Genomic DNA, 20,989 nt, shown 5'->3' with positions numbered 1-20,989 from the left:
TTCCTTCTTTCCTTCCTTCCCTTTTTCTTTCCTTCCTTCTTCCTCTTCCCTTCCTCCCCCCTTTTCTTTCTCTTCTCCTTTCTCTCCTTCCTTCCTTCTTTCCCTTTCCTACCCTTTTTCTTTCCTTCTCTCCTTCCTTCCTTCCTCTTCCCTTCCTTCCCCTGTTTCTTTCTCTTCTTTCTCTCCTTCCTTCTTTCCCTCTTTCTTTCCTTCCTTCTCTTCCTCCTCCTTTCCCCTTTTTCTTTCTCTCCTTCTTTCTCTCCTTCCTTCCTTCTCTCCTTCCTTCCCTTTTTCTTTCCTTCTCTCCTTCCTTCTTCCTCTTCCCTTCTTTCCCCCCTTTTCTTTCTCTTCTCCTTTCTCTCCTTCCTTCTTTCCCTTCCCTTTTTTCTTTCCTTCTCTCCTTCCTTCCTCCTCTTCCTCTTCCCTTCCTTCCCCGTTTCTTTCTCTCCTTTCTTTCCTTCCTTCTTTTCCCTCTTTCCTTCCTTCCTTCTCTTCCTCCTCCTTCCCTTTTTCTTTCTCTCCTTCTTTCTATCCTTCCCCTTTTCTTTCCTTCTCTCCTTTCTTTTTCCTCTTCCCTTCCTTCCCCCCTTTTCTTTCTCTTCTCCTTTCTCTCCTTCCTTTCTTCTTTCCCTTTCCTACCCTTTTTCTTTCCTTCTCTCCTTCCTTCCCCCTTTCTCTCCCTTCTCTCCTTCCTTCTTTCCCTCTTTCCTTCCTTCCCTTTTTCTTTCCTTCTCTCTTTCCTTCCTTCCTTCTCTTCCTCTTCCCTTACTTCCCCCCTTTTCTTTCTCTATGGCAAGCATCCTCAGAGGTGGTGAGGTCTGTTGGAACTAGGAAAATGGGTTTATATATCTGTGGCATGAGCAGGGTGGGACAAAGGACTCTTGTCTGCTGGAGCTAGGTGGGAATGTTTCAACTGACCACCTTAATTAGCATTAATGGCTTGGCAGTGCCTGGGGGAATCTTTTGTTGAGAGGTGATTAGATGTCCCTGATTGTTTCCTCTCTGCTGTTTTGCTGTTGTAATTTTAGAGTTTTTTTAAAAAAACTGGTATCCAGATTTTGTTCATTTTCATGGTTTCCTCCTTTCTGTTGAAATTGTCCACAAAACCTGGCTACCAGTATTAAAAAAAACTCTGAAATTACAACAGCACAAAAACAGAGAGGAAACAAACAAGGACATCTAATCTCCCCTCAACAAAAGATTGCTCCAGGCACTGCCAGACCATCAAATGCTAATCAAGGCGGTCAGTTGAAACATTCACACCTAGCTCCAGCAGACAAGAGTCCTTTGTCCCACCCTGGTCATTCCACAGATATATAAACCCACTTTCCTACTTCCAACACACGTCACAACCTCTGAGGCCACAGCAAAGAGTGGCTGGGGACAGCTAGTATATCTATATAAATAAAAATGTAATGTTTGTTTTTCCATGGATTTGAGAGCATCCCAATCTGTACATATTTCAAATCCTCCAGATAGATAAGATATATAGATTAGATAGAGATAGATAGTAGGTGGGTGTCGATAATCATAGAATCCTAGAATCAAAGAGTTGGAAGAGACCTCCTGGGCCATCATCCAGTCCAACCCCATTCTGCCAAGAAGCAGGAATATTGCATTCAAATCACCCCTGACAGATGGCCATCCAGCCTCTGCTTAAAAGCTTCCAAAGAAGGAGCCTCCACCACACTCCCTCCGGGGCAGAGAGTTCCACTGCTGAACGGCTCTCACAGTCAGGAAGTTCTTCCTCATGTTCAGATGGAATCTCCTCTCTTGTAGTTTGAAGCCATTGTTCCATTGCGTCCTAGTCTCCAAGGAAGCAGAAAACAAGCTTGCTCCCTCCTCCCTGTGGCTTCCTCTCACATATTTATACATGGCTATCATATCTCCTCTCAGCCTTCTCTTCTTCAGGCTAAACATGCCCAGTTCCCTAAGCCGCTCCTCATAGGGCTTGTTCTCCAGACCCTTGATCATTTTAGTCGCCCTCCTCTGGACACATTCCAGCTTGTCAATATCTCTCTTGAATTGTGGTGCCCAGAATTGGACACAGTATTCCAGATGTGGTCTAACCAAAGCAGAATAGAGCATGGGGAGCATTGCTTCCTTAGATCTAGACACTAGGCTCCTATTGATGCAGGCCAACATCCCATTGGCTTTTTTTGCCGCCACATCACATTCCTGGCTCATGTTTAACTTGTTGTCCACGAGGACTCCAAGATCTTTTTCACACGTCCTGCTCTCGAGCCAGGCCTCATCGTCCCCCATTCTGTATCTTTGCATTTCATTTTTCCTGCCTAAGTGGAGTATCTTGCATTTGTCACTGTTGAACTTCATTTTGTTAGTTTTGGCCCTTCATCTCTCCAATCTGTCAAGATCGTTTTGAATCCTGCTCCTGTCCTCTGGAGTTGTTATTATTATTATTATTATTATTATTATTATTATTATATAACTCACCTGTCCTTGTCTAAGAGAGAGACTCTGTAAGCCAGAAACAACTTGAAAACACATAACACAAATAATAGGTAACAACAACTACTGAATTGTCGAAGGCTTCCATGGCCGGAATCATTGGGTTGTTGTGAGTTTTCTGGGCTGTCTGGCCATGTTCCAAAAGCATTCTCTCCTGACGTTTCGCCTGCATCCGTGGCAGGCAACCTCTGAGGATGCCTGCCATAGATGTGGGCGAAACATCAGGAGAGAATGCTTTTGGAACATGGCCAGACAGCCCAGAAAACTCACAACAACCCATCAACAACAACTGTGTCTTGTCTCCTTCAGCCCCGAGGAAGCGGGCCACTACCTGGAAACCTACAAGGCCTACGAACAAAAGCCGCCCGACCTCTTGAAGGAGAAAGTGGACAAGGACTACCTGTCGAGGGTCAGGACTGCTTTATTATTATTTGGGAAGGAATTTCATGTCTTTACCTTCACAAACACCATGGCTTAAAGGCCAGATGTCCTGCAATGACTTTGGTGTCTCTCCTTCCAGATGACTGACTGCTTGACCAGCGTGAAGTCCGTGAATAAGACGGACACGCTGAGCCTGCTCTCCAACTTTAAAGTGAGACCCGTCTCTTTGTCCTGGGTTCAAGGGGCAAAGCACCCTCCAAAGACCCTAACCTTGGCGACAGTCCCAAAAGGACACGTTTCTCTACCAAGATCAGTTGGGATTTGGTGCCTTTTGGGGAAAGTTAGAGCCTTCTCTTTCTTGGGATCCTGTCTAATCTAAGGCTTGGCCTTTTTGCTTTGCAGTCCCTGGCCAATGTTGTGCAAGCCTCGAAGGAGGACCTGTCTCTCTGCCCAGGGATCGGGCCCCAAAAGGTAAGCGGAGAAGGGCCTAAAATGAATACTATATATATATGGTATACACTATAGATATAGTGTGTACTGTATATATGGCATACACTATACAGTATATACTCTCTCTCTCTCTATATATATATATATACACACACACATACACACACATAGTGTATACTGTATATATTGTATATACTATACTGTATATACTGTAAACAATATATAGTGTATACTGTATATACTGTATAATATATATTTATATAGTGTATACAGTATATATTATACAGTGTGGGTGTGTGTGTATATATATATATAGTGTATGCAGTATACAGTGTACATTGTATACAATACACACACATATATATACTGTATACCGTATATATAGTGTATACAGTACTGTATACAGCATATACTGTATATACTATACAGCATATACTGTATACAATATATATACTGTATATACTGGATACTGCATATGTGTATACAGTACAGTGTATACAGTATATACTGTATATACTATACAGCATATACTGTATACAATATATATACTGTATATAGTATATATAGTGTATACAGTATAGTGTATATAGTATATACAGCATATACTGTATACAATATATATATACTGTATATACTGTATACCGTGTAGTGTATACAGTATACTATACAACATATACTGTATACAATATAAATACTGTATATCGTATATATACATATAGTGTATACAGTATAGTGTATACAATATATACTATATATACTATACAGCATATACTGTATACTATATATATATACTGTCTATATACTGTATACCTTGTATATAGTGTATACAGTATAGTGTATACCGTATATACTGTATACAGTATTCAGTGTATACTGTAATATATATATGTGTGTGTGTGTGTGTGTGTATATACTGTATATGCAGCATTTTCTCCTGATGTTTTTCCCTAACCATAGTCTATTAAACAAGTAGAGAGGGTGCAATTAGCAAGCTTGACCCTTAAGGGTCTCTCTCTCGGTCCCTTTCTCCAAAAAGCAGAATTTTGGGAGTTGTAGTAGTGGTAAGGTGCATTTGCAGAGTCATTCTACTTTGTGCCCCCCTTTGCTGCTCTTCCTTGCAGGCCAAGAGGCTCTTCGATGTCCTTCACGAACCGTTCCTCAAGATTCCCAAAAGAACAGAAGTCTCCCACGACCAGGAGAGCAAAGAGTAAAACATTTTGCATCCAAACCCTGGGAACATTTATGAAAAAAAAGAAACCTTATTTGTGTATCGGCGGCCAATACAACATGTCTCTTCCAAAAAAATAAAATACCAAACTGCAGCAAGAACGTCAAAGGAGTCTTTTGTTGTTGTGATTTTATAAACAAGGGGCAAGGCTTCCTCCTTTCCCAACTTTTGCAAAAGAGGTTGCGGTTAGAAAACTTGATCTATGTGGGTTGTTTATGGGATTCCTATAGGTCTTTTTGAGTTCCAGGTTCCACATTTCAGCCAGATTGAAATTAACTTTAAATTTTACAACAAAACCAGTCACAGAAACTGCAAGAAGAATGGAAACCAAATTTTATGTGGACTAAAAATAACATCAACAATGTATTTAGTATTCTAAAACACAAAAAGAATGACGATAATTGTGAGGTTAATACTTTGAATAACGTAACAGTAATGTATAGAATTTCAGTGTATGTGTGTGTGTATGCATATATGTGTGTGTGTGTGTGTGTGTATGTATATGTGTATGTATGTGTATATATATATACACGCACACACACACACACATCCAAATAATTGAAATTCTATACATTACTGGGTATATATATAAAAATACTGTGTATACTGTATATAATATATATGTATTGTATATACTGTATATAGTATGTGTATACAGTATATACTGTATACACTATACAGTATATACTGTAAATAATATATATATATATATATATATACTGTCTATATTGCATACCATATATAGTGTATACAGTATATATTGTATACTCTTTACAGTATATACAGAAAATTATATATATATACACACACACAGTCTATATTGTATACCATATATATCTAGTGTATACAGTATATACTGTATACACTATACACTATATACAGTAAATTATAAATATATATATACACACTGTCCTTATTGTATACCATATATATCTAGTGTATACAGTATATACTGTATACACTATGCACTATATACAGTAAATAGTATATATATACTGTCTACATTGTATACCATATATATCTAGTGTATACAGTATATACTGTATACACTATACAGTATATATAGTAAATTATATATATATATACTGTCTTTATTGTATATTATATATAGCTAGTGTATACAGTAAATACATTAAATTATATATATACTGTCTACACTGTATACCATATGTATCTAGTGTGTACTACATATACAGCATATGTAGTATATACTGTATACACTATACACTGTAAATATATATATACACTGTATTCTGTGTATATATATAGTGTATACAGTATATACTGTATATACTGTATACAGTATATAATGTATATAGTGTATATCATATACAGTGTATATATAGTGTATACAGTGCATACTGTATATACTATACATACTGAGGATGCCTGCCATAGATGTGGGTGAAATGTCAGGAGAGAATGCTTCCGGAACATGGCCTGGCAGCCCAGAAAACACACAACAACCTAGTGATTCTGGCCATGAAAACCTTCAAGAACACATAGTTCTCAACTCGTTGGAAATCCAAGTTCCATGTTTAATCCAGAGTTTGTGATAGGACGTGTTTGTTTGCGGCGGGATCTTCACTGCCACTGGATAATATATAGTTCACCGTGCACGACGAGGCTGACGTTTTTCGAGCCATTTTGGAGGCTTTTCCTAAGTAAATTTTGCAGTAAAGGATGAATAGAGAAGTCGAGTGTCTCTTCTCCAAGGTGTCAAAACTCCAGGTAATTTCTAGAAAACGTGGTCGCTTTAGTCCTCTTCCTTCTTGCGCTCCTTCTTCTTCTTCTTCTTGTGCTTTTGGCTCGGCGTTTCCATGTTTTGCTCCAAGTTTTGCGTCTCTTCCTCCTTCAAGGAGCTGCTTTCCATCAACGCGGTTCCTTCCGTCTGTTTTGTCCTTTCTTCTTCCTCCTCCTCCTTCGCCTTCTTCTTTTTCTTCTTCTTGTGTATGAGAACGTTTGGTTCCGACGGCTCTTCGTTTGCAGGCTCGTTGGGCTCGTCCTTGATGGAAGCCATCTCCAAAACGGTCCCATTTCCTAGCTCGGGAGGCGTCTCTTGTTCCATCTTTTCCTTCTTTTTCTTCTTCTTCTTATGGCCTGAGGCTTTCGCTACGTCTTCCAACGACTCTTCCAAGCCAGGTTCTTCCTTTATGACCATTGGCGCCTCCTCCATAAGTTCTTTCTTCTTCTTTTTCTTTTTCTTCTTCTCTTCCCCAACGTCACCGTTTCCTTCCAAAGAGGCCTCAAAGTCCAACGCCAACCCAGGATGCTGGGTTAGGGAGTCCAAAGGCATCTCGGATTGAGATTGATGCATTACAGAGTCGGCCTCCTCCATATGTTCCTTCTTTCTCTTTTTCTTCTTCTTCTTCTCTTCCCCAACGTCGCCGTTTCCTTCCAAAGAGACCTCAAAGTCCAATGCCAACCCAGGATGCTGGGTTAGAGAGTCCAAACATATATCAGGTTGAGACTGATGGGTTATGGAGTCGGCCTCTGTTTGAAAACTCTCCGTCGGCTCCTCCTTCACCTTCTTTTTCTTCTTCTTCTTCCTTTTGTGGCTTGGATCCTCTGCCGAGAGCGACGATTCCTGCGAAGCAGTCAGAACGTCGCTGCTCTTTAGCTCTTGCGAAGACTCCTCTCCATTCTCTTCCATCGCAGGCACCTTTGTTTTGAGACAGAAAGGGTTCTGTTTAGTTTATCTTCGGTAAATAAAAACAAAATACAAATGTAATAGGAACTTATATACTTTGGGAAACTGGAAGCTATAATGTCAACTGTTGACGTTGTTTGTTTTTTGTTTTCCTTCGCCATTATTGTTTGCATGAAACTCGAAAGCAGCTTAACATAAAAATAAAAATTAAGAGTACAATTTTAAAATATATAAAATATGCAAACATTAAAACAGGAGTACATATTGAATCGTATTTTGAAAATTCCCAGTTAAAATCATCTTGATTAGGAGGGTTGATAAAAATAACAATTATTATTATTATTATTACTCACCTCTCTAAAAGAGGATTAATGATAATAATAATTATTATTATTACTCCTCTAAAAGAGGATCAGTGATAATAATAATATTTATTGCTCACCTCTCTAAAAGAGGATCAATGATAATAATAATAAAATTTACTACTCAACTCCCCAAGAGGATCAGTGAAGGACAATAATCATATTTACTACTCACCTCTCTCAATGATGATGATAATAATAATAATATTTATTACTCAACTCTAAAAGAGGATAATGATAATAATAATAATAATTATAATGATAATAATAATAATAATATTTTTACTCACCTCTCTAAAAGAGGATCAATAATAATAATAATAATAATTACAGTAACAATATATTTAGTATTAGTGAGTAGTAAATTTTATTACTATTATTATTATTATCATCAGTCCTCTTTTAGAGAGCTGAGTCATAATAATAATAATAATAATTATTATTATTATTACTTACCTCTCTAAAAGAGGATCAATGATAATAATTATTATTATTATTATTACTCACCTCTGTAAGAGGATCAATAATAATAATAATTATTATTATTATTATTACTCAGCTCTCTAAAAGAGGACTGATGATAATAATAATAAAATTTACTACTCACTTTTCTAAAAGGATCAATGATAATAATAATAATATTTATTACTCACCTCTCTAAAAGAGAATCAATAATAATAATAATAATTATTATTATTATTATTATTATTATTATTATTACTCACCTCTCTAAAAGAGAGGATCAATGATAATAATAATAGTAATAAAATTTACTACTCACTTCTCTAAAAGAGGATCAATGATAATAATAATAATATTTATTATTCACCTCTCTAAAAGAGGATCAATAATAATAATAATATTACCTCTCTAAAAGAGAATCAATAATAATAATAATAGTAATATTTATTACTCATCTCTCTAAAAGAGGATCAATAATAATAATAATATTACCTCTCTAAAAGAGGATCAATGATAATAATAATATTTATTACTCACCTCTCTAAAAGGGCATCAATGATAATAATAGTAGTAATAATATTTATTACTTCTATAAAAGAGGATCAATAATAATAATAATAATAGTAATACTTGCCTCTCTAAAAGGATCAATGATGATAATAGTAATAATAATATTTATTACTCATCTCTCTAAAAGATCAATGATAGTAATAATAATAATACTTGTCTCTCTAAAAGAGGATCAATGATGATAATAATAATAATATTTATTACTCACCTCTCTCAAAGAGGATCAACATCTATTATTATTATTATTATTATTATTATTATTATTAGCCTTCCTTGCCTAAGACAGGGTGGATGATAATAATAATAATAATAATAATAATAATAATAATATAACATTATTATTATAGTCATCATCAAGTAATAAAATTATTATTATTATCATTACTTGCCTCTCCTTGCCTAAGACACATCCCGCCTAGACTACTGCAACACTCTCTATGTGGGGCTGCCCCTGAAGATGGCCCGGAAGCTGCAACTAGTCCAACGCGCGGCAGCCATGATGTTAACAGGAGCGGAGCGCAGGGAGCATACAACCCCCCTGTTGCACCAGCTCCACTGGCTGCCGATTTGCTACCGGGCCCAATTCAAGGTGTTGGTACTGGCCTATAAAGCCCTAAACGGTTCCGGCCCAAGATACCTATCTGACCGCATCTCAGCCTATGAACCCACCCGGACTTTGAGATCTTCCGGGGAGGCCCTGCTCTCGATCCCGCCAGCCTCTCAAGCGCGGTTGGCGGGGACGAGAGATAGGGCCTTCTCGGTGGTGGCTCCTCGGCTGTGGAACGCCCTTCCTGTAGACGTTAGGCTGGCACCATCTCTCATGACATTCCGTAGAAAGTTGAAGACCTGGATGTTCGTGCAGGCGTTTGAGTAATTCAGTACAATTTTGGTAATTTGAACATAGGAACGGAACAATGGACGACGAATTTGGATCACGCTTGGATGATGAGGCGATTGTGATAACTGTGTATTGATGATGGTTTATTAGTTATTAGTTATTAATGGAAATGTGTAATTTAACTGTTATTGTATACTAGTTATTGCTGTTTTTATTGCCTTTGCTGTTTGGAAACCGGGCTTGAGATACAGCGGTATACAAGAATAGTACATAAATAAATAAATAAATAAGGCAGGGTGGATGATAATAATAATAATATTAATTTTATTACTTGATGATGACTATAATAATAATGTTACTGCATGATAATAATAATAAAATGACTCTCCTCTTCTTGTCAAAGAGAGGATCAATAATAATAATAATTATTATTATTAATAATAATAATTATCGACCCTCCTAAGAGAGGGTCGATAATAATGCTTGCGATGTTCCCCCAAAAGCGTTTCAGGGTGTCTGTTTACCTCTTCCTGGGGTTCCCCCATGTACTCCGGTGTATACAACTGGCGTTTGCTCTTCTTCTGCTTCTTCCGCGGGGGCTCCTCTGCGGCGTCCCCCAAGGCGGGTCTCTTCTTCTGCCCCCCAAACGGCACGAAGCGCTGCTTGAGGCCTTCTGGGATTTGCGGAGCCGCTTGCCTGGCCGCCAGGAAGAGCACCGGATAAGCGCCGGGGTCGCCATGCCGCTCCGCGATGGTCAAGGACCCGCCGAAGGGCGGCGTACAAGAGAGGCGGTCCTGGCTGTGGCTCGAGGGGACCAGCAAGCGGGCAGAGATGGACGGACGGCCCAGAGCGGCCTGGATGCCGAAGACCTTCTGCGCCCCGTTGGGTTGGGGCAGATTGACCGTGTGGGAGCCCGAGAGAGGCAGCGCCTGCCCCTCGAAGCTGGGAAGAGGGAAGAAGAAGCAGCAGTGTCAACAGGGCATGATTATATGTATATGGGAGTTGTAGTTGCTGGGATTTATAGTTCACCTACAACCAAAGAGCATTCTGAACCCCACCAACGATGGAATTGAACCAAACTTCCTACACAGTTCTCCCATGACCAACGGAAAATACTGGAAGGGTTTGGTGGGCAGTGTCCTTTGGTTTTGGAGTTGTAGTTCACCTACATCCAAAGATCACTGTGGACTCAAACAATGATGGATCTGGACCAAACTCTACGCGAATACTCAATATGCTCAAATGTAAACACTGGTGGAGTTTGGGGAAAATAGAATCTTGAGTTGTAGTTATGGGGATTTATAGTTCACTTACAATCAAAGAGCATTCTGAACCCCACCAACGATGGAATTGAACCAAACTTGGCACACGGTTCTCCCATGACCCACAGAAAATACTGGAAGGGTTTGGTGGGCATTGACCTTGAGTTTGGGAGTTGTAGTTCACCTACATCCAGAGATCACTGTGAACTCAAACAATGATGGATCTGGACCAAACTCCACACAAAGACTAAATATGCCCAAATGTGAACACTGGTGGAGTTTGGGGGAAATAGAATCCTGACATTTGGGAGTTGTAGTTGCTGAGATTTATAGTTCACCTGCAATCAAAGAGCATTCTGAAACCCACCAATGATGGATCTGGACCAAACTACACAAATACTCAATATGCTCAAATGTAAACACTGGTGGAGTTTGGGGGAAATAGAATTTTGACATTTGGGAGTTGTAGCTGCTGGGATTTATAGTTCACCTACAATCACAGAGCATTCTGAACCCCACCAACGATTAAATTGGGCCAAACTTCCTTCACAGTTCTCCCATGACCAACAGAAAATACTGGAAGGGTTTGGTGGGCAGTGTCCTTTGGTTTTGGAGCTGTAGTTCACCTACATCAAGAGGTCACTGTGGACTCAAACAATGATGGATCTGGACCAAACTCTACGCGAATACTCAATATGCTCAAATGTAAACACTGGTGGAGTTTGGGGAAAATAGAATCTTGACATTCAGGAGTTGTAGTTGCTGGGATTTATAGTTCACCTACAACCAAAGAGCATTCTGAACCCCACCAACGAGAAAATTGGGCCAAACTCCCTACAAAGTTCTCCCATGACCAACAGAAAATACTGTAAGGGTTTGGTGGGCAGTGTCCTTTGGTTTTGGAGTTCACCTACATCCAGAGAGCACTGTGGACTCAAACAATGATGGATCTGGACCAAACTCTACGCGAATACTCAATGTGCCCAAATGTAAACACTGGTGGAGTTTGGGGAAAATAGAATCTTGACATTTGGGAGTTGTAGTTGCTGGGATTTATAGTTCACCTACAATCAGAACATTCTGAACCCCACCGACGATAGAATTGGGCCAAACCTCCCACACAGAACCCCCATGTGGGCCACAGCAACACTTGGCAGAGGACGGCTAGTCTATATAAATAAAAATGTAATGTTCGTTTGTGGGATTAACATAACTCAAAAACCACTGGACGAATTGACACCAAATTTGGACACTATACCCCTAACAGACCAACGAGTGACCATCACTCATAAAAGTGGAAAGGACTTAAAAACCCCAAAATGCTAAATGATGAAAAGCTAAATGATGATACAGAAAAAAGGGAAGGAAGAGGGAAGGAAGGGAAGAAAGAAAGAGGGAAAGAAAGAAGCAAAGAGCGAAGGAAGTAAGGAAAGAGATAGAGAAGGAAGAAAGGAGAGAAAGAGAAGGAAAAGGGGGGAAGGAGGAAAGAGGCAGAGAAGGAAGGAAAGAGAAGGAAAGAAAAAGGAGGGAAGGAAAGAAGGAGCAAAGGAAGGAAAGAGAGGGAATGAAAGAAGGAAAGAGAGAAGGAAGGATGGAAGCAGAAGCGAAGGAAAGAAGGAAAGAGGTAGAGAAGGAAGAAAGGAGAGAAAGAGGAAGTCAAAGGGAAGGAAAGAGGGAGCGAAAGGAGGGAAAGAAGGAGAGAAAGGGAGGGAAGGAAAGAGAAGGATGGATGGAAGCAAAGAGAAGGAAAGAAGGGGTAGAGAAGGAATAAAGGAGAGAAGGAAAGAAAAAGGAAGGAAGGGAGCGAAAGAAGGAGGGAAAGAAGGAGAGAAAGGGAGGGAAGGAAAGAGAGAAGGAAGGTTGGAAGCAAAAAGCAAAGGAAGGAAGGAAAGAGAGAAGGAAGAAAGGAGAGAAAGAGCAGGAAAAGAAAAAGGGAAGGAGGGAAGAGGTAGAGATGGAAGAAATGAGAGAAGGAAAGAAAAAGGAAGGAAAGGGAGCAAAAGAAGGAGGGAAAGGAGAGAAAGAGGGTGGGAAGGAAAGAAGAAAAGAGAAGGAAGGATGGAAGCAAAAAACGAAGGAAGGAAAGAGAGAAGGAAGAAAGGAGAGAAAGAGGGAGGAAAAATAAAGGGGGGAAGGAAGGAAAGAGGTAGAGAAGGAAGGAAAGCAAGAAGGAAAGTAGAAAAGGGAAGGAAGGAAGGAAGGAAGGAAGGAGCGAAGGAAGAAGAGAAAGAGGGAGGGAAAGTTGGCCACAGCAACACATGGTGGGTCCAGCTAGTGTGTGTGTGTGTGTGTACACACATGCACACACATATACAGTGTGTGCATGTGTGTATACACATACATACATAAGCAGTTCCCAAGTTATAGACGAGAGGTTCTGAAGGTTTGTTCTCAAGTTAAACATATATGTAAGTTTGCCCATGCCTGCTCTAGCCACATATATGGTTTGGTAGCATAGGGAAGTGTGAACAGTACACCCTTGTGGTGTTTGCTTGGCTGCCTAGGATGACACTGGCTTTCTCTCTTACACAAGGCCGCCTCGCAAGCGTGTGCCCTTTTGCGCACTCATGCGCATTACTCCCCATACCTTTCTGGGCTGAAGGTGGCTGGGGCTCGGATCAGAAGGACTTCCTTCGAAGGGTCCTGGAGTACCTCAAGGGAGAAAGGGGGTCCCGGGGCAAAGCAGCTGGCAACGAAGTCCGGCGGACACTTGAAGCGGGACAGTGCTGTGGAGCAGAAAGTCAAAGGTGGTGAGAAATACAATGTGCGGTCCTTACTTTGGGAGTTGTTGTTCTACTCCAAAAACTTTGCTTTTGTGGCTGCTGCAAACTAGGTTGTTTTGGTTGAGGATCAATGGTGAGATAGGTTGTCAAAGGCTTTCGTGGCCGGAATCACTACGTTGCTATGAGTTTTCCAGGCTATCTGGCCATATTCCAGAAGCATTCTCTCCTGACATTTCACCCACATCTATGGCAGTCATCCCCTGAGTTGTGAGGTCTGTTGGAAACTAGGCAAGTGAGGTTTATATATGTCCAAGGAGGGGAAAAGAACTCTTGTCTGCTGGAGGCAAGTGGGAATGTTGCCATTAGCCACCTTGATTAGCATTGAATGGCCTTGCAGCTTCAAACCCCACCTGCCTTCCCGAGGAGACTCAATGATAAATATCTGGAGCAATCTTTGTTTGTTTTTAGATTTTATGAATGGACTAGCCGTCCCCTGCCACGCGTTGCTATGGACCAGTCTGTGTATATGTGTTTTGTGTGTGTATATATTTGTGTATATATGTGTGCTTGCATACATATATATGTGGGTGATTATATGTGTGTGTATATATGTGTGTATTTATATGTGTACATGCATATTGTGTATATGTGTGTGCTTGTCTTTATGCATGTTTGTGTGTATGTATTTGTATATGTGTGTGCACATGTATATGTATGTTTGTATATATGTGTATATTTGTGTGTTTGTGCATATACGTGTGTGTGTATGAATGTGTGCATGTGTATATGTATATATGTGTATATTTGTGTATGTTTGTGCATATATATACGTGTGTGTGTATGAATGTGTGCACGTGTATATGTATATATGTATGTTTGTATATATGTGTATGTGTGTGTTTGTGCATACATATATATATGTGTGTGTGTGTGTATGAATGTGTACATGTGTAGATGTATATGAGTGTATGTGTATATATATATATATATATGTATATTTGTGTGTGTTTGTGCATAAATATATATACGTGTGTGTGTATGAATGTGTGCATGTATATATGTATATGAGTATACTTGTGTGTTTGCATATATATATATATACGTGTGCATGAATGTGTAATGTCCATATGTATATTAGTGTATGTGTATATATATGTATACTTGTGTGCATTTGTGCATAAATATATATATGAGTGTGTGTATGAATGTGTGCATGTGTATATGTATATGATTGTATGTGTATATATATGTGTATACTTGTGTGTGTTTGTGCATATATATATATACATACACACACACATACACATGTGTGTATATGAATATGTACATGTGTAAATGTATATGAGTGTATATGTATATGTATATATGGTGTATTTAAGGGTTTTTTAAGTCTGTTCCACTGGGTGGGTGTGTGTTTAGGGGTGAAGGACACTCGTTGGCCTGGTAGGTGTATTACCTGCTTTGGATTATACCGGATTATATGGCAGTGTAGACTCAGATAATCCAGTTCAAAGCAGATCATGTGGATTTTATTTGGCAGTATAAATGGGAGGCCCATTTCCATGAAGAGATGCTGTGTGCTGCCTGCCTTGATATGCCATTCCCAACTTTAGGGCCACCCTAAGAACTTCCTGACTGTGAGAGCCGTTCAGCAGTGGAACTCTCTGCCCCGGAGTGTGGTGGAGGCTCCTTCTTTGGAAGCTTTTAAACAGAGGCTGGATGGCCGTCTGTCGGGGGTGATTTGAATGCAATATTCCTGCTTCTTGGCAGAATGGGGTTGGACTGGATGGCCCAGGAGGTCTCTTCCACCTCTAGGATTCTATGATTCTATGACTATGAGAGCTGTTCAGCAGTGGAACTCTCTGCCTTGGAGTGTAGTGGAGGCTCCTTCTTTGGAAGCTTTTAAACAGGGGCTGGATGGCCATCTGTCAGGGGTGATTTGAATGCAGTATTCCTGCTTCTTGGCAGAATGGGGTTGGACTGGATGGGATTCTAGGATTCTAAGGCAAAACCAAGAGCTCCAAAGGAATAAAATCTCATCTGATTCTGGAAGCTAAGCAGGGCCAGCCCTGGATAGTCCTTGGATGGGAGACTGCAATGAATACCAATAATAATAATAATAATAATAATAATAATAATAATGCCAAGCTCTATTTCAGAGGAAAGAACTGATAAAAAGCCACTTCTAAATCTTCCTGACTTAAGAAAATACTTTGTGGACTATAAGTCCCATCATCCCCCAAACTGGTGGTGCTTGCCCTTTAAGCTTACCTTCCGGGCTCCCCATCCTGCCTTCTCACCCACGTGGAGTCGATGAACTGCAGCCACTTCCGGGTTCTACTGGGCGGTTCCATTCTTGAAAAGGGGAGGAGCCTCCTGGGGAAGTCTTCTGCGCATGCGCCCTGGCGACTTGAACTATTCCTTTCCCCCCATGGACCGAGTTGGTAGAGTCTCAGCTCTTAAAGGGAAAGCACACCCAAACTTTTCTTATATTGTCCGCCTATAAATTGTTTTCCTTTTCAATTACATTCAAAACTGGTCTCAATATTATTATTATTTTCTTAATAGTTAGGGGAAAAAAGAAGGAAATTGTGGGAGAAATGCTTAGGATGCCACTTCCCTGCAGTTTGGCTACTTAAGTCTATGGAAACATGGGAGCTGTAGTTCGACAAGGTCCATAGCTTTCTCTGCTAAAGGGTGATCTTGGGGAATTCTGGGAAATAAATTCTATCTATACCTATATATTATCTATATCTAATTTTGCCAAAACTTGCATTCAGAAAAGGCTTGCAATTCTGCAAAGGGCCACTAGGGGCCACTGTTGCAACAGGATTGATTGCAATGCAAAATAATATGTTGTTGCAGTGGAATATCCATTCTTGCCAATCAATGCAAAATGATGATGATGATGATAATTTCAAGTTGGGTTTACATATATGCATATACATATATACACATGCACATATACATGCACATACATATATACATACACATATATATACATATGCACGTGCACACACACATATATATGTATATATGTGTGTATGATGATCATCATTATCATTTCAAGTTGGGTTTACATATAAGTATATACATATATACATACGCACATATACACACATGCACACACGCACACACAATAATATGTTGTTGCAATGGAATAGCCATTCTTGCCAATCAATGCAAAATGATGATGATGATGATTATAATTTCAAGTTGGGTTTACATATATGTATATACATGTATACACATGCACATATACATGCACATATATTCCTGCTTCTTGGCAGGGGGTTGGACTGGATGGCCCATGAGGTCTCTTCCAACTCTTTGATTCTATGATTCTATATACACACATATATACATATGCATGCACACACACACACACATATATGTATGTATGTGCATATGATGATCATCATCATTTCAATTTGGGTTTATATATAGGTATATACATATATACATATGCACATATATATGTACATACATATACACATACACACATGTGCACACGCACATGCAATAATATGTTGTTGCTGTGGAATATCCATTCTTGCCAATCAATGCAAAATGATGATTATGATGATTATAATTTCAAGTTGGGTTTACATATATGTATATACATATATACACATGCACATATACATGCACATACATATACACACACATATACATATGCATGCACACACACACATATATGTATGTATGTGTGTATGATGATCATCATCATTTCAAGTTGGGTTTATATATAGATATATACATATATACATACGCACATATACACACATGCGCACACGCACACGTACACACAGTAGTATGTTGTTGCAGTGGAATATCCATTCTTGCCAATTAATGCAAAATGATGATGTTGATGATGATAATAATTTCAAGTTGGGTTTACGTATATGTATATACATATATACACATGCACACACACACACACACATATACATATGCATGCAAACACGCACACATATGTATGTATGTGTGTATGATGATGATGATCATCAGTTCAAGTTGGGTTTACATATATGTATACATATATGTAAATATACACACACATGCACACATGCACACACATGCACGCGCACACACATATATGTAAATGTGTGTATGATGATAATTTCAAGTTGGGTTTACATATAGGTATATACATATATACACACATACATGTATACACATGCACACACACATATATGTATATATCTATGTGTGTGTATATGTATATGTATATGTATGTGTGTTGATGTAATGCAGTAGTAGGGCCCCTGATTGGATATGATATTGTCAGTGACAAAAAGTTGGAAGCGACTGAACAAATAAACAGCAAATTGCCCTTTTGTCTGCTTCTGACCTCTTTTGCGGGATTTCTAGTTTCCTGTGTGGTTGGACACAGGATCCAGACTGACCCTTTGACTTGATTCACCCTTCAATGCACTATTTATATTATACAGACAATTCCAGCTCCATTTATTGCAAGCAATGCTCTGTTTTGGCTGGATCCGATGCTTCTCCCATAAGAAAAATATTATCTCTGGCTTTGCCTTGTGCGATGTTTGCGCTGCATCTCTTTGCTGCAACGTCAAGAAACCACGCTGTTTGCTTTGGCCTGGAAATGCATAGATTCCCAAAGGCAAAGAAAGGGTTCCCGGTCTGATTTTTGCAAGATTTGCAGGGAGCCTGTACTTGGAAGGGAGTTGGAAGGGACCCCCAAAGGGCATCTAGTCCAACCCCCATCTTCCAGGCAGCAAGGCACAGTCAAAGCCCTCCCAACGGGGATACACGTAGGGGTCGAGGCCTTGCAAAACTAAAACTCCCAGGAACCCCATACTCTGGAGACATCACCGTTCAAAGGGGTGTCAAACTGCATTCATTCCACAGTGCAGACACACTTAAGAGTGCAAATGGGGAGAGATGCAGAGCTTGAGGCCTTGCAAAACTACAAGTCCCAGGACTCCATTGCATTGAGCCATGGCTTTTTAAGGGGAGGTCAAACTGCATTCGTTCCACAGTGTAGATGCACTCAAGAATGCAAACGGGAGAGACATAAAGTTTGAGACCTTGCAAAACTGCAACTCCCGGGATCCCAAACTCTCGAGACATTGCCATTCAAAAGGGTATCAAACTGCATTCGTTCTACAGTACAGATGCAGTCAAGAGTGCAAATGGGCAGAGATGTAGAGTTCAAGGCTTTGCAAAACTACAACTCCTGGGATCCCATTGCATTGAGCCATGGCTCTCCAAGGGGAGGTCAAACTGCATTTGTTCCACAATGCAGATGCGCTCAAGAATGCAAACGGGGAGACACGTAGAGTTCGAGGCCTTACAATACTATAATTCCCAGGAACTCATACTCTGAAGACATCACCATTCCAAAGGGTTTCAAACTGCATTCGTTCCACAGTGCAGATGTATTCAAGAGTGCAAATGGGGAGAGATGCAGAGCTGGAACCTTGCAAAACTACAACTCCCAGGATTCCATTGCATTTAGCCATGGCTCTTCAAGGGGAGGTCAAACTGCAATCTTTCCACAATGTAGATGCACTCAAGAATGCAAACAGGGAGACACGTAGAGTTCGAGGCCTTGCAATTCTATAACTCCCAGGAACCCATACTCTGAAGACATCGCCATTCAAAAGGGTGTCAAACTGCATTAGTTCCACAGTGCAGACGCACTCAAGAATGCAAATGGGGAGAGATGCAGAGCTGGAGACCTTGCAAAACTACAACTCCCAGGATTCCATTGCATTGAGCCATGGCTCTTTAAGAGGAGGTCAAACTGCATTCGTTCCACAATGTAGATGCACTCAAGAATGCAAACAGGGGAGAGACATAGAGTTCGAGGCCTTGCAAAACTACAACTCCCAGTGAAAGGGTCTTTGAGTGAAATTTGCAAATGCTAAGCAAGGGACTTTGAATGAAATTAACAGCAAAAGAGAAACATACCCTTTCTCTGTAGAAAAAGAGCAACACGGAAGAAAATGTTTTTAAGAAACAAGATGTGACATGTAGAGGTCGGCAGTTGTGTTGTGGTTAAGTTCAAAGGTTGTGGTTAAGCGCAGAGTCTGCAGGTACAAGAAGGTACTTTCCATCAAAAGGTCAAGGGAGAGGGGCTGGAAAGAAAGTACTTTCCATGACAAAAAATGTTCTTGTTTACTTGAGGTTATATATTGCCAAGGGGGCGAGGCAGTCACTTGAAGGGTATCATCTGCGTATGCTGCTTGGCTGACCATCTTCTTCATGAAGAAACTAAAATCAACCTTGGTTTTAAAAAAAATTTTGGGACTGTCTCCTTCCTTACGTGTTCCCGTGATTTGGACCTAAGAAGACCCAATTTAGGGTCTCTAACACCAGCAACCCATACTCTGGAGACATAGCCGTTCAAAAGGGTGTCAAACTGCATTCGCTCCACGGTGCAGACGCACTCGAGTGCAAATGGGGAGAGTTGCAGAACTCAAGGCCTTGCAAAACTACAACTCCTCTCGGGATCCTATTGCATTGAGCCATGGCCATTCAAAGGGGCATTAAACTGCATTCGTTCCACAGTGTAGAATGAATGTGTTGCTGGAAGCCAAGGAATTGGATCCAGGTCAATTCTGCGTGGACTATTCCAACTTTGCACCTCGAGAGCCATGGGGCTGGGCTCCGTGCTTTTCCCAAGTCTCCTTCTCCCCTGCCCCAAACCACTTCACTTGGCCTGGGAACCGGGAGCAAAACAAAAGGAAACAGGAACCCGAGTCCGGCTCTATTTCGAGACAGGAGCCTTCAATGGCGTGAGAGGCCGGCCCAGAGGAAGAACCCAGCGTCCCTTGGGCTCCGGGTTCAGCCAAGGACACGGGGGGCCCTTTGGAAACACACCGGTCAGCCTCAGGCCGTAGCCATCCATCATAGTTTTTGACCATCACTGAATTATAGTTTGTACTAAGGATGCATCTCTCTTGCAGAATGAAGGCAGTTTTGCACCTCTGGAGCAGCCATGCTCCATGTTATGCAATCCTGGGATATATAGTTTGTACTAAGGATGCATCTCTGTTGCACAATGAATGCAATTTTGCAGCACTTGAGTAGCCTTGGCTCCATGTTATGCAATACTGAGATTTATAGTTTGTACTATGCAATTTTGCAGCACTTGAGTAGCCTTGGCTCCATGTTATGCAATCCTGAGATTTATAGGTTCTACTAAGGATGCATCTCTCTAGCAGAATGAAGGCAGTTTTGCACCACTTGAGCAGCCATGGCTCCATGTTATGCAATACTGAGATTTATAGTTTGTACTGAGGATGCATCCTTGTTGCACAATGAATGCAGTTTGCACCACTTGAGTAGCCACGGCCCCATGTTATGCAGTCCTGGGATTTATAGTTTGTACTGCAGAATGAATGCAGTTTTGCACCTGTTGAGTACCCATGGCTCCATGTTATGCAATCCTGGGATTTATAGTTTGTACTAAGGATGCATCTCTGTTGGAGATTGGATGCGGTTTTGCACCACTTGAGCAGCCATGACTCCATGTTGTGCAATCCTGGGATTTATAGTTTGTACTAAGGATGCATCTCTATTGCAGAATGAAGGCAGTTTTGCACCACTTGATCAG

General features: G+C 40.4%; 2 protein-coding genes across 2 annotated transcripts in view; one reads left to right on the top strand and one right to left on the bottom strand.

The window, feature by feature from the left end:
* The window catches only part of LOC137095165 (DNA excision repair protein ERCC-1-like), a 12,457-nt gene extending 7,821 nt beyond the window's left edge, over positions 1-4,636 (top strand). Inside the window, exons 7-10 of the mRNA XM_067461510.1 lie at positions 2,779-2,878; positions 2,990-3,061; positions 3,253-3,321; positions 4,422-4,636. Of these exons, the coding sequence (XP_067317611.1) occupies positions 2,779-2,878; positions 2,990-3,061; positions 3,253-3,321; positions 4,422-4,511 (331 nt within the window). The 3' untranslated portion in view covers positions 4,512-4,636. The remainder of the gene's footprint in view (positions 1-2,778; positions 2,879-2,989; positions 3,062-3,252; positions 3,322-4,421) is intronic.
* Positions 4,637-5,870: 1,234 nt separating this feature from the next.
* On the bottom strand, positions 5,871-15,737 carry LOC132780736 (DNA-directed RNA polymerase I subunit RPA34). Its single transcript, XM_067462509.1, has 4 exons — positions 15,667-15,737; positions 13,260-13,398; positions 9,935-10,352; positions 5,871-7,190 (listed from the first exon to the last, which is right to left on the bottom strand). The coding sequence occupies exons 1-4, from the start codon at positions 15,680-15,682 to the stop codon at positions 6,285-6,287; spliced, it is 1,479 nt and encodes a 492-aa protein (XP_067318610.1). The 5' UTR covers positions 15,683-15,737; the 3' UTR covers positions 5,871-6,284.
* Between the last annotated feature and the right edge of the window lie 5,252 nt (positions 15,738-20,989).

Source organism: Anolis sagrei, chromosome Y (genome assembly GCF_037176765.1).
Source record: "Anolis sagrei isolate rAnoSag1 chromosome Y, rAnoSag1.mat, whole genome shotgun sequence".
NCBI lineage: Eukaryota > Metazoa > Chordata > Lepidosauria > Squamata > Dactyloidae > Anolis > Anolis sagrei.
This window is presented reverse-complemented; position numbering and strand designations above follow the sequence as displayed.